At 38.2% G+C, this 14,584-nt stretch overlaps 1 protein-coding gene and 1 non-coding gene across 2 annotated transcripts; both read right to left on the bottom strand.

The window, feature by feature from the left end:
- Positions 1 to 473: 473 nt before the first annotated feature.
- Positions 474 to 14,524, bottom strand: TMX1 (thioredoxin related transmembrane protein 1). Its single transcript, XM_042943206.1, has 8 exons — positions 14,256 to 14,524; positions 10,905 to 11,020; positions 9,299 to 9,344; positions 6,829 to 6,957; positions 4,815 to 4,860; positions 4,612 to 4,713; positions 4,429 to 4,495; positions 474 to 1,542 (listed from the first exon to the last, which is right to left on the bottom strand). The coding sequence occupies exons 1-8, from the start codon at positions 14,405 to 14,407 to the stop codon at positions 1,364 to 1,366; spliced, it is 837 nt and encodes a 278-aa protein (XP_042799140.1). The 5' UTR covers positions 14,408 to 14,524; the 3' UTR covers positions 474 to 1,363.
- Positions 10,423 to 10,556, bottom strand: LOC122223389. The gene has a single exon (XR_006204266.1). It is a non-coding gene; the product is annotated as a small nucleolar RNA SNORA70 (small nucleolar RNA).
- Positions 14,525 to 14,584: the final 60 nt, after the last annotated feature.

Below are 14,584 nucleotides of genomic sequence, written 5' to 3'. Positions count from 1 at the left end.
ATTACAGAAATTGTCTATTAAATAATGGGCAAGTGATTCATTCTGAGTTATGGCTTTTCCCCTTCTTGTAGATAATACAGTTCTTACTGCCACCCAACACCCCCCCTCTTTTGCTGTAAAGTGAAAGCTCTGTACTCTTTGAGGTGTAAAATTATATTCAATGTCCCATCCTGCTGATGCTCACCTGTGAAACACTACACAATAAAAAGTACAGCAGAATACAGACTTTGTGTTCAAAAACGTAAGAATGTTATGATTTTTAAACATCAAGCAGACTTTGTAAAATCAATTAAGAATTTTCTGTGATGATGAATATACAGTGAAAACATACACTATAAGATGCTTTTTCCTGAGTAGAATGGTAACTTTATTTTATATCAAATTAAGCTTCTATGAATTTTCAAAATGTAAAATATCAAAGCTTTTCTACAAGATCAAATAAAAATCAGGAATGTTCACCTTCATGTGCAAAACAAACAAACAAAAACCTCAGAAGTTCAACAGAATGACATAAAATCTGAAATGAGTGGCCAAAATTTTAAATGATCAGTAAACAGCTTTTCAATTTTAAGGAATCCTCAGTAAGCTTCAGTTGAAACAAAAAGGGCTATTTATTAAAGCATGAAAAATGTTTCCAGAAAATTATCCAATTTAGAAAAAGAAAATGTAACCCATGGTAAGAAAAACATAAACCATACAGTGAACAGAGGGGAACAAAAAAAGGCAACCGACCTTTATAGGAATCAAGACAACACCATGGACTTACATAAAAACTTCCTAAATCAGGAGAATATCCTATATTACCATGTGTAGAAAACTAATTAAAGCAAGGTAGTCTTTATTAGTTGCATAATCTAAAAATATGAAGAAATTTTGGACTATATTTGTGAAATGACCAGAGTTGTCACTGAACCACACATTTCTCGAGTCAATGGGCAAAGTTCCCATTTATGGGAAATATGTTCTTTTTTTCACACAGTGAAACTGAGAAAAATTATATCAAATGAGAAATCTTCTCCAAAGTAATCTCCAAAAATACCTCAATAATGCAATACTCGGGAAATGTAATTTTTCAACTCAGAAGATCTGAAACATTATTAAATAAAAATACTCAAACCTTATTGCTTGGCACCAGATTTTTCAAAACCTAAAGAATTGTTTAAACCATCATACTGTTGTTCTTAAATCCTATTTCAACCTTTTTTACGTAGTGCTACTTTTATTTTCTGAAGATAGTCTGTCCAATCTAATGACAATCTAGACTGAACCCTGCAATGTACAAGCATGTCACAGTTTACTTCAAACCAAAATGATCCATCTTCTGTTTCTGCCAAAATCATATTATGATATCTATAAAAATCAACTAGGATTGATCTGTGGCCAAAGAAGGACCCACAGAACGTTGCCTAATGGCGTTCCGTGGAAAGTCTTTGTTTGTTCCTTCTTTACTTCCTGCTTCCTCTTCTGAAACATCTTCTTCATCAGCCTCTTGTTCCTCCTCCACTTTTTTCAAAGGTTGAGAAGATTCTGGTAATAATTTTTCTTAAAGATAAAGACCAGAGGGGATTAAGAGGTACACACTTCCAGTTATAAAATAAGTAACAAAGATGAAAAGTACAGCATAGGGAATATAGTCAGTAATACTATAATCACATTGTATGCACACAGACAACATTCATGGTGGGCATTACAACAGAAAAAGATAAAGACCCAGAAATGGTTTTGTTCATTGATGTATTAGAGTTCCACTACAGTAAAATCAAGACACGATTCATAGGCCCATAAACTGCTTCGGATTTTATTTATCAATCATAAGTTTAGATTTCTAAAAGGAAAAAGTTATCTTTAAAAATAAGTGACACCATAAAAATGAAAATTGGTTTGAAAGATCCATCTTATTTACCAAATTCACTGTAATCACCTGCCTGTTTATAAATTGAACCGAAATTAAGAAACCAGAATTAATGCTGTGCGTGCATGTGGATGTTGTAAGAAAATATACTAGGTTAAATAGAACCATATTTATTTGCTCTTAAATCTTCCAGTTAATAAGTGCAATGAAACAAACTTCAACACTACCCGTTTCAGTTTCTAGGTGAGCAGCAATCAGACATTTACAACGTTATATTCCTATCCATTGTGTTTTTCTTCTCCAAGGAGTTTCACAAGTGTGCTTCCTCTTCCTCACATATATAATTTTGTTAAGGCATAATTACAAACAATAAAATGTATAAAGCTTAAGCGCACAGCTCAATGAATTTTTAACTATGTACGTGTACACATACACACACACACACACACACACACACACACACACACACACACACACACACACCCCTTTTCCATTTTTTTTTTACAGGACCTGTTGCTAGTTAACCTAAACTTCGAACACACCATGTTACTGAGATACAGAACACAGAACTGGGCCAAGAGACTTTAGTCTATTCCGCGATCCTAGACTGCCTTAATCTTAGGCAATCCTGAGCAGAGTAGGGAGGCCTGAGAGCGTAAGGCAGAAAAAAACACGAGAAGAAATGACCACATGGTGGGCACTCTGTGGTTTGGTCTGACATTGCTCTTTCAGCTGGGTTAATGGCCCCTTCCCAGTAGCACACCCCATGTAGCTGTGGTAGGCACTACAGCCTACAACAATGGTTCTCCATGGGGGGTGGTCTTGCTCCCCGGGCCCCACCACTGCCAAGGAACACTTAGCACTGTCTGGAGATATTTCTGGTTGTCACCACTAAGAGGAGCGGTGCTGCTGCCAACGTGTGGGATGATGCTGAACACCCAACAATTTACAAATGACAGCCTGCCACAATTAAGAATTATCCATCTCAAAAGGTAAAAAGTGTCCATGTTGAGAAACCCTGGTTTACACTGACTGTTCCAAAAAGTGAGCTCTTTACACAAGTATAGTGCACCAAAATTTTTCCAAAAGATAGCTGGGTGTAGGGAAAAAGCATACTTCCTACTCTGGATTGTGAGCCACTGCTTTCTTACTCATTTTATGCTAAGGACTGGAAAGAGCAAAAATGAAGCAGGGAAAGACGTGGAAAACAAAGCGGTTCAGAAACACAACATCTTTAACATTTGAGCCCAAGGATCCAGCCAACTCTGCCCTCAGACTGCCTTGCTACATGAAGCAGTAAATCCCTATTTTGCTTAAAGCCAGACTGAGTTGGGTCTTTCCCTGGCAACTCAACATCAAAGCTGAACACAGACATTGAAAAACAACTCAAATCACGTGGCCTGCTATAGAAGGGGTGGTATCATATTAAAGTCCAGGTTAAAATCTATCAGTCGTGCCACAGATTACTTGAAACTAATTTGCTGTTAGATTTAAGGTTTTTCAATGATATAAGTATTAAATGTACATCCACCAACTTTTAAATTGTCTTTTAAGTAATCTGTGTTCACATTTCTTTCCCTACAAGTCAGTGGCTCTTGCTGGATAGAATGAATTCTTCCCCTGTACGTGTCCTTTTCGGTATTGATGCAACCATCTAAGAAATGAAAAGATAACCTGTCAGCTATCCGATGAACAAGGTAGACTGTAAATGCAATCTTGACTGATTTCACTTCAGGAGTTCTGACCTCGATAATTCCTAAAGTCACAAAAGGTGGCACAATGAAAATGTCATGCCTGTAGTCTACTTTAGGTTCTACTCTCTACTCTGTCACTTCTTTGTGACCCTAGAAAAATAGTTCATCTCTCTGAGCCTTACTTTCCCCAACCACAAAATGAAGAGTATCACTCATACAATCTAGAGAGCTGCTGAAAAGTGAATGGGAGGGCACAAAGTGAGAGTTCTTTATAAACAGCAAACAGGAGGGCTTCCCTAACAGTGTAATTTTCAAGATTAAACCAAATGCTGAGAGCAATTATATTAAGACAGATAGCAGTGAATACTTCTAATTATATCAACTCATCTTGTAGTACAGTGTTAATGCAAATCCTCAATCAGCTACAGGAACTGCTTTCCCGAATATCCTACCAGAAAAACTTAGACTTGGCTACGATTCAAAGAAAAACCTTCAAATGTGGCCACCATAATAATGAACGACTACCAGAGTAGAACATACTCAACTCTTTCTGACTCCAGTATACTCAAATGGATCCATGAATATCATGAAATTTTCAAATAAAATGACACCAGATCAGGGTTATTAAGTATCTGCAAGTTATACGCGATGTTAAAAATCTCCACATTACAAAAGCCAAGAAAACAACTATGTTCTAAAATCCAGGCTGGAATTCTTACATGAAATATATATCCTCCTTCCGTTTCTGACGTAAACTATTGTTCCACATTTAGAAACCTAAGCTAAACAAGCAACTTGCTATATGTGTGATATGTGTGATTGTGTTCACAGAAATGAACAGAATTATGGCGAATAAAAAATAAACGTTAAAAATATACTTACTGGAAGGGTATGGCTGTGGTCTACGCCTTTTTGAAGGAAAAAGGCAATCTGCCACAAATATCATACACTGCGAAAATAAACACAAGTAATCTGAATGTATATGATAGAGCTTAGTGTACCTACATTCAATCATCAGATTTTAAAATATTTTTCTTCCATGTACTCTGAAAATGAAGTACTTACAAGTCCCAATAATAGTCCTGAAAGCAGAGTTGCTAAAGCAAAAACTGTGTATGATCCCCAAACTGGTAATCCAAGGTCTTCAATAAAATAGTTATGGCAAGTCTAAAATCAAAAGGAAAGAATAAACTTAAAAACCCTGGTTGTTTAAAAAACTCGGGTAGTGTCAAAAATGTTTCAAATAGAAATAAAACTCTAGCCCATACCCTGATCCACATGGATAGCTGAAAGAGTGCTGACATACTACTCATCCTGAAAGAAAAAAGGATTAAAAAACTGAATAGGACACATACCTTTGAAAGAGAATGTGTGCATATCTAGATCTTCTATTTTTCAGGCTATAATTTCCCTAACATAACAGATTTTATTGCTGGTGTTAATCAAGACTAGCAATACATCGCTGATTTCAAGCTTGTATTAGGAATTCCTATTAATAAAAATGAACAGTTCTTGAACTGCTGTCACTATGTGATGTCCTCATAAATAAAACTTGGTAACTTTTTCCCTTTCCCTACTGCTTTGACTTTAGCCTTTCACCTTTCATCTGATGATGTCTCCAATATACTCTGCATAACGGGTTACAAGCTCTAAGGAACCAGTTGCCTAAAGTCAAGTGTACTATAAGCAAATGACAACTCTTATTAACCCTTAAAATCCCTCCAAAGAATGAGGAGAGAAGGGAGCCTGAAGGAAGAACTGGGAATACTTGTTGAACTGATCCTTCCCACCTAAGAATTATTCCCCTTTTGTATTAAAATTAAATAATCTTAATTTGTATTAGTTTGATATCATTTAAGGATATACAAAGAAATTTCATATGAAATAAATGCTAAGACATCATATAAACATAAATAATTATTATTTTCACATAAACCCAAGTAGTTTAGACAGTTAGAAAAAGGCAAAACTAAGAAGGGTTTGCTTCCTCTCTAGCACAAGGATTGCCACCAACATATAGATCAATTCACACCTAAGCCAAAGTTCCTGCATGCAGGATGACCTACTCCGACTGCCCACACTGGGTGGGTGAGCCTGCCGACACTACAAGTGTCTCTCACTCGGTCCACCAATAAAAAAGGCATGCACTGCTGAATCCCTGAGGATTCAACAAAGACGTACAAGGAATACCTTCTTCTACTAGAGAGGGTAAGATTCGTCTAGGAGATTTCAAATTAACAAAAATCAGGAGCAATTTCAGTCTGACACAAAAATGTGGTTCAATCATGTTGCTTCTGTCACTTAAATTGCAAATGGGCATAGGAACAGGGAACTGAAACATAAAGCAATGTGTAGCCTCACTATAATCAGCACTAATTAGATTCTATCAGGAATACTAGGGCATGGTGGTTCAGTAAGGGGAATTCTGACAGCTACAGGACCATTCAATTTAGAGATTTTCACAGGAAAAGAGGTGAAAAGGAAAGGAGCTAAAGACAAAATTCGATTTCAAAATATCACTTAGGGCTGATCTTTCCTCCACTCCCAGAATCCAGAGCATTTTTATACCTTACACCGTTGGTGTAACAACTCCCCAACCTCTAAGGGCAAATGTGGTGAGGAGACAGGAAGAGATAACTTAGCCAAACCAGGATGAGTCCATGGAGACCTCAGCAAAACTCATTATTTCCAGATATCTCTCATATGACCTGAGAGGCCTTATACCCCAAAGGCTAGCTGAAAATACTCTTGCTATTTCCAATCACTACTGCTCCATATATCCAGCTATAGATTAAGCCCAGTGGTTACCCATACCATTAAGTTCATTGTTCATCCATCCCATTCAACCAAAAAATTATCAGATGGGTAGAATAATGCAATCACATTAAGAACTAAAATATAACGGTATAAAATATAACAGTAACAAGAGTAGGCACATGTTTGAGGCTTATTCAAATATTAAGCTGAAATGATAGCTTTACCAATTACATTGCTCAGGGAGATCGATTCGTTTTTGAGGATACAAATGACTATTATCTGCAGAGCTAAAATATTCCTGAAAAGGCTTTCAACTTAATTTTAGCGTACGCCTCCTTCTAGCTTACCAAAGATCAAAGTATCTGACTTAGAAGAAAAAGTCAAACTACAAATATCGCAGTAAGTATGAATGTACCTTAAGAGTCCAAGAACTAAAACTGGGTATGAATGCTTTATTTCCACAAAATATAATTATCTGGTCCAATTAATTCTGAAATAGATAAAAGAAAAATCCCTCATACTTACAGAACAGAACCTGGACCAAACCACGATGAAACGGGTTCAATACTCTTCCACTCTTTCTCACTTACAAAGTTTATGAAGTCCTTCTTAGTCCTTGGACCCTGATAGCGCCTAAATTCACCATCTTTACAACTAAAGGGGATCAGAATTAAATATTAAACAGCACCAAATAAATAAACTTAGCATTTGTTTTGCTTTTTCTTTAACCTCATTTTATAATCAATCCTTATATTCAAAATCATTAGTAATGCACAAGTAAGAAATTGCACAAGTAACAACACTAATTACCAACTCATAACATCTTGGTTCCAAATTTAGTTAAGCAGTGGCATTATAAAGAATCATAAGCCTTACAATTATTATTACTTTTCCAAATTATAAAATTATGAAACCATAGTTCTATGTAAATTATACCTCAATAAAGGTGCAATGCACATCTTAAAAGGATGGCTACATGAAAAGTTGTTAGACAGTATCTGGCACTTACTAATTATTAGCTATTTTAAGCTACAGGTTAAAAATTGAAGGCATTTTTCTGGTATTTTCAGCCATGATCACATCATCTTAACCATGCTACTTTAAATTGCTGGAGGTATCTGGTAGTGTTTCCTTTCCTCCTATTTCAGTGATTCTATTTTACAGTATGCTTTGCATTCTTCCTGACATCTGCCTCCTCCTTCCCCTTCCCAATGTATGGAGTTCTCAAAGGCTCAAAAATGCTCTCCCTACTCCCACAACTTCACTATTTCCAAACTACCCTAAATAATACTGCCAGTCTAGGGGCATCTGGGTGGTTCAGTCATTTAAGCATCCAACTTCAGCTTAGGCCATGATCTCATGGGCCCAGGATTCGAGCCCCATGTCAGGCTCTGTGCTGACAGCTCAGAGCCTGGAGCCTGTTTCGGATTCTGTGTCTCCCTCTCTCTGACCCTCCCCCGTTCATGCTCTGTCTCTCTCTGTCTCAAAAATAAATAAACGTTAAAAAAAAAAAAAATTTTTAAAAAAGGACAGGAGGGGCGCATGGGTGGCTCAGTCAGTCATCTGACTTTGGCTCAGGTCGTGATCTCGCAGTTTGTGGGTTCGAGCCCCGGAACCCCATGTTGAGCTCTGTGCTGACAGCTCAGAGCCTGGAGCCTGCTGCCTGCTTCAGATTCTGTGTCTCACTCACTCTCTGCCCCTCCCCCCGCTCACACTCTGTCTCTCTCTCTCTCAAAAGTAAATAAAACATTAAAATAAAATTATAAAAGAAGGACAGGAAATTCTGGAAGTTCAGGGGATGTTAAGAAGGGAGAAGGAAAATGGAAGACACTGATTAGAACCAGTAAAGGGGGAAGTGGAGAAAAGGACGGAGTAAAAAGGAACAGTAGCACTTCCAGAGAGGAAGAATATACATATGAATAGATACAAAAGGAGCAGGGGTGAATACAAAGGCACAGAGAAACAGATACACACATGAAAAAAAAGATGCCAAAGAAAAGTGAGCTAGAAACACAAAAAACTGCCAACTTGCTTTCAGAAATTTAAATGAGGAAAGTACCTCCTGCCACACAAGCCACCAGCTGAATGAACTTTATGTCTAAAACATTATGCATATCTTCATCTAAAAATACTTTCTTGCTAAAAAATGCTAAACATCATCTGAGCTTTCAGCAAGCTATAATCACTTATTACAGACCACCAGAAGACATAATAATGAAAAAGTCTGAAATATTTCAAGAATTACCAAAATGTGACACAGAGACACAAAGTGAGCAAATGCTATTGGAAAAATGGTGCAGACAGACCCACCTGATCCAACGTTGCTACAAACCTTCAATTTGTGAAAATGCAACATCTGTGAAGCACAGTAAAACAAGGTATGCCTGTATAGATTTGAGATTTCCTATCCCCAGTTTAGAAGATAAATTCAAACTAAAAGACCTGACACAGAAAACTACATAATCTTGTTCATTCTGACTTAACACTCAACCATTTCACCAATTACCGTCTGAAGACTGAGCTACAGCCCTTTCCTAGCTAATTTTTGAACACACCGTGTTCCTATTTACGACTGTTGGTGAGAGTATCCAAAGGATGGAATGCTTACTTCTACACTCTTTTGAAAATTCTACCTCTGAGGTTGCGTTTATATTCCCATGTTCTCCAGGAACCACCCTGCCCAGTGATTTTTTCTCCTCACCAAACTTTCTACAGGACTTAACACAAACCTGGGCTCATAATCTTTACTATGCTACATGGTATCACACCATGTCATGTGAACCTCTGAGTTCAGGAGGTTACAAAATAGTTACAAACCTCTGTGACCAGAAGTATTTCATACGTCATCCATCTAACGCACCTACAATAGCATGAAGGACAAACTGAGCCTTACTGAATATAATGCTCTTTAAACATGATTCAGGCCAGAGGTCTTTTATTCTGATTATACTATGCTGCATCCTTCCCCTTAACGATAGAATCTTCAAATACTTACTGATAAATAGTAGGAAGAGCAGTTATAATAAATCGTCCACTCAGTCCTAAAAATGATAAGGAAACATTAGAAACAAATACAAGAAACAACAGGTTTTATATGAGCCAACAATCACTTACTACTTAAAAGTTGATTCTGAATTATTTAAATACTAATAGGGAATGAATATGAAATTATACCTAAAAACAGTTGAGCTTTGTAACAATGAAAAAAATCCCAATTATGTACTTGAAGCAACTTTAAAATCAACACTACTGCACATTATCTCAATTAAAAGTATGTAAGGCTTGAATACTGAAGATGTCTGTGAATATATATATTAACATTTCATCAACTATACCACTATGTGATAAGACTACCAGCGATGAGTCACAGGGCGGCACAATATAACAGTAGTCTTAGAAAGATCTAAAATCAAATGAAATACCACTTGCCATTCAAAAAACAAAGAGTTTAAGATGTTAAAAACAGAAAATATTTTCAATCTTTCCTAAGATGAGCAGTAACAATAACATTATTAACCATGTGTTAAGCTCTAATATAACTGAGAGTTCATCTCTCTATGCCTCAGTTTTCTCATATTACCTAACTCACAAGGTTGTATAAGGATTATATAACAAATGCAAAACACTTGGAGCAATACTTGTACTAAGTGCTCAATAAATATTAGCTCTTATTACCATCTGGGGTGAGAACAGAATCAACAACCCAGGTTTACTGTGACCAAGATCAGGTAAGATGAGGCTGGTCTAAGAAAGGAGCATCCTTAAGAGCAGGGCCTGCCACTTGTTCAGGGGGCCAAGTCAGGAGTGTATTTGACCCCACAGACATGAGAGCTTTGTATTAAGGGCATGCCCTCAAACCACAGGTTATTAAATTTGAAACCCATTTAAGAGATTGGGTTCACTTGTCAGAGAATGTACCCTTGGCTCTACAAAAAACCTCCACCACATGCTCTTTATTCTGAAGCTTGGTATATGGATGCAAATGGTGGCTTGGCCAATGTCCACCTAAACCACAGTATTCTAGGACTTCTCAAAGGCATCTTACATGCTAGTCTGGGGTCTGGGATACAAAGGAAAAAAAGATCAAAGGCAGTTACATGGGCCAGAACAGGGAGAGGGCACGGCCCCCAAGGTCCCTTACAGCAACACCTAAAAGGAATGAGCTGCATACACAACCACAGAATCTGCTTTTTGTAGCCACTGCACAAGGATCCCTCACCAGGGAGGCGGGTGAGTCAGCATAAGTACTGCAGACAGTTATGCAGTTATGTGTTTGTTTTTTTTTTAATGTTTACTTATTTTTTAAGAGAGAGAGAAACAGAGACAGACTGCGAGCAGGGGAGGGGCAGAGAGAGTGGGAGAGACAGAATCTGAAGCAGGCTCCAGGCTCCCACAGAGCCTGACGTGGGGCTCGAATCTACAAACTGAACCTTGAGATCATGACCTGAGCTGGAGTTGGACGCTCTACAGACTGAGCCACCCAGGCGCCCCCAGACAGTTATGTTTTCAAAACCTAATGAAAGGCAGTTAAGACCAAGTGATGTGGCAAACAGGATGAACATATCAACCCAATTTGCAGACTAACCACAGACTTACAGTACCTGGCTGCTCTGTGACATCTACTTTTGCAACATTAACCTCAAGATCTTCTCCCCATTCAGCAAAACTTTCCCATTCTGGTTGAAGATTCTGACAAGCAGGACACCATGGAGCATAACTATAAAATACAGTTTAAGAAAAAAAGTTAAGCATTCTAATATGACCATATAGATATAACAATTCTAAATGTGTAATTTGTGAAGACTGTTTTATACTAAAAACAAGATAGCAAAGTGGTTAATTCTGTGAAGATGAAAGAGTTTTAACTGTGGAGTTAACATTCTGAAAATCAAAACTATAACTGATGATGCTCATTATGTAAAATTCTGAGAATAAGTTCTTCAGACACAAAAATAAGTTCGTAAGTTTACATGCCAAACAGTCTTTGTTTTTTAATCAGTTTATACATTTTGAGTGAGAGAGTGCGCACCCATTTGAGCAGGGAAGAGGCAGAGAGACAGAAAGAGAGGGAGAGCCCCACGCACAGCGTGGAGCCGGAAACTGGGCTTGATTTCACGTCTGTGAGATCATGAACTGAGCCGAAATCAAGAGTCAGATGCTCAACTGAAGATCAACAGACTGAGCCACCCAGGAGCCCCCCAAAACAGCTCTTTGAAAACCTTTGGATCTCTCTATGAATACATGGCCACCAGAAAACTCAAAACCAAATTTGGAGTTCACCCGTTTGAATAATTTGCACTACAGGAGTCACAAAGGCGAGGGGCTAGTAAGGAGAAAAATAGGAAGTGCCCAGGGCTGTGGCGAAAAAGGAAATGCATGCTCCTTATGAGGGGAACCTCCACTCAGCATGATTGCCACAAGGGGATTTCTGGCTAGGTAGCAGGCTCTACCTTATTTAAAAGAAGCTGAAAATCTGCATATTTATGTAAAAATGTTACCTCAAAACTTAACCCAGACACAAACACTGGACAGACCATACAAAATTCCTTTGGCCAGTCCTTGGTTAGCCAGTTTCTAAAACCTCAGGTTTACAAATCTATGGCCAACCTTATTAGCATTTTAATTACTCCTCTGGTATTCAGCATCTTTCAAGGCCCGGATTTTTCTCCAGGATTTTATTCTTCACTTTATTGTGTATTATCTTTCAATTTGACTCAGTTTTTTTTTTTTAATGGAAGAATAAAGCCTGTACTTGCTGAACACAAGAGTTCAGTTTCTGCATTTCATTATATTTTAACTTATGTTATGAAAATAAAACTCCTAAAAGTAATAGACACTGGGAAACAAGACCAGTACCATACATGAAAGCAAAAGTCCTTAACAACAGATTGTATTTCAATAAAAATATCTCTGCAACAAAACTGATCAGGATGGGTTTAATGCAGATAACAGACTTGTAATAAGAGCAGACTATCATTCATTAGCAATACTCGATCCCCCTTACAAGTTCCTTTTGTGCTTTTTAAAGTCTTAACATGTAAATCAGTAAGCTAAGGGGGAAAAAAATAAGAACAAGTTCTACAGTATAGTCTAATTTCACAGAGAAGTTCTAATTCAAATCCCCAAATACTTAACTTTTGACCACTGTATTTACATAGATTGATCAAATCAGTTAAAAAAAAAAAAAAAAACCTCAAGGGGTGCTTGAGTGGCTCAGTCTGTTGTCTGACTTTGGCTCAGGTCATGATCTCACAGTTTGTGGGTTCGAGCCCCGTGTCAGGCTCTGTGCTGTCAGCATGGAGCCTGGAGCCTGCTTCAGATTCTGTGTCTCCCTCTCTCTCTGCCCCTCCCCAGCTCGTGCTCTCTCTCTCTCAAAAATAAACATTAAAGAAAAATTTTTTTAAAAACCCTGAAGTATTACTTGACTATATTTTGTATATAAATTCATAATCACTATTGTTTAATTACTATTTATGAAACCGTAAATATTTTATGGGCACAATCTAAAACAACTTATTCATGACAATAAAAATCAAATGTTGTCCCTGGTTATATTTCCTCTTGGCTGCAGCTTCAATGTTGCCTAAAATTTCATTTCACTAAGTTACAGATTAAATGTATAGTGCATAAACAATTTCCCCTATCTTTTACTCCATATAAATGTTCTATGCCTTTTTTGATTTTATGACTCAACAGTTATCGATTTGGCCTTCTGCGCTCTCCCTTGGGGACGTCCACCTTCATCCATTAACTGGCAACCCAAGCATACAGGAAAACACTCATCTGAACCCTGTTAAAGAAGGGGACCATTCTAACAATTACTGCATACCTACGCTTAGGCACTGCAAAGGAAAGCCAGTATAGCAATACCAGGACAGATTAATTAAAACCCTTAGGTATTTCTCTCACCTGTAAAATGTGGGAAATAATGCCGATCTTAAAGGATTGTAAAAAATTAAATAGTATAATGTATATAAAGTGTTTAGCAGTGTCTGGTACAGTTAACACTCAAAAGTGGTGTTTTTTACTAATATCACTAATACCACTATGATCAATAGCACTACCACCATCACCAATTTAGCAACTAAAGCAAAAGCAATTTATTTTCTACAGATGCAAAGGGGACCTTAGTAGAACAGAATCACCACAGACACGTGGTTTCCTCCAAACAGTAAATGATGACCTGATGGTCCTAAGAGTTTATAATCACTCTCATACGTTAACTTTATTTTTTATTGCAATAACACTTATATCTGAGAGTAACAATCCAGGACATTGAGCAATAAGTACTTTGCAGAAACACGAATCCAAAAGAAAAATGAGACGTGCAGAGAGAAAAAAACAAAAACAAGATAAAGCAAAAAAAAAAAAAAAAAAATTAACAATAATCCAAGTTGAATTTACTCAGCATTTAAAATTAAAATATACTTAATCCATAAAATAAAATGTGAAAAGTCTCAAATTCCAACACTACGAATGGACTTTTAAAGGATAAAAGACAAAAGGAGAGGAGCTCTGCTCAATCTCCTCTTTTATAAAGTTTGGTGAAGAGTAAGTCTAGAAGTTTGCGAAGGATGATTCTAAAATAAATAACTGTATAGGAATTAGTCAAACCAACCACTTCCACCCCCAAAGTCATGAAAAGTAGAAAAAATGAGAAGTTGAACTCTATCTCTTAGGCGCACCACAGTACTAGAAACGAAACCATTTAGAAGAAACTTAATATTCCCTGGTTAGAAACGAGGGGGTGGGACCAAGCCAGAGGCCGATCCGAAGAGGACTTTAGGGATCTGGAGGAGTCAGGCTCTGGGTCGTCGGCTCCGAGTGGCAGTTCTGGGTAAGCTGGGACCCGCCTGAGCTGAATGGAAGTGAAGCGGGTGTCCAGATTTAGATCCAGCAGCCGGGACCTCCCGGCCCACCGAGGGGACCCGAGACAACCGCCCCACACTCACAATTCTATCATCCACTCTCCTTCCAGCAACTCTTTCCAGTTCTCGTCTGTGATGATGCGCACGTCGCTCCGCCGCCCGTGGGTCCAGGGAGCCCCGCAAGCCAACAGCAGCAACACTGCCACAGGAACCACGGGACTCCTGGAGGCCGTCATTTCTGCAGCTCGCCCACCCCACAGCAAGCGCAGCGCCCCCCACCTTTGCGCAGCCGCTCCTCACTTCCGCCCTCAGAGAGCTAATCTGCTCATGCGCATGACCGCGCAGTTGCGCGCGCGCGCGCGCGCGTTCCTGGGAAACTCTCAATGCGCAGGACGATGCCCGGTCCTACTGGT

The sequence above is a fragment of the Panthera leo genome, chromosome B3, assembly GCF_018350215.1.
Source record: "Panthera leo isolate Ple1 chromosome B3, P.leo_Ple1_pat1.1, whole genome shotgun sequence".
In the NCBI taxonomy this organism is placed as follows: domain Eukaryota; kingdom Metazoa; phylum Chordata; class Mammalia; order Carnivora; family Felidae; genus Panthera; species Panthera leo.
The sequence above is the reverse complement of the archived record's forward strand: the minus strand, read 5'-3'. Positions and strand labels throughout refer to the sequence as shown.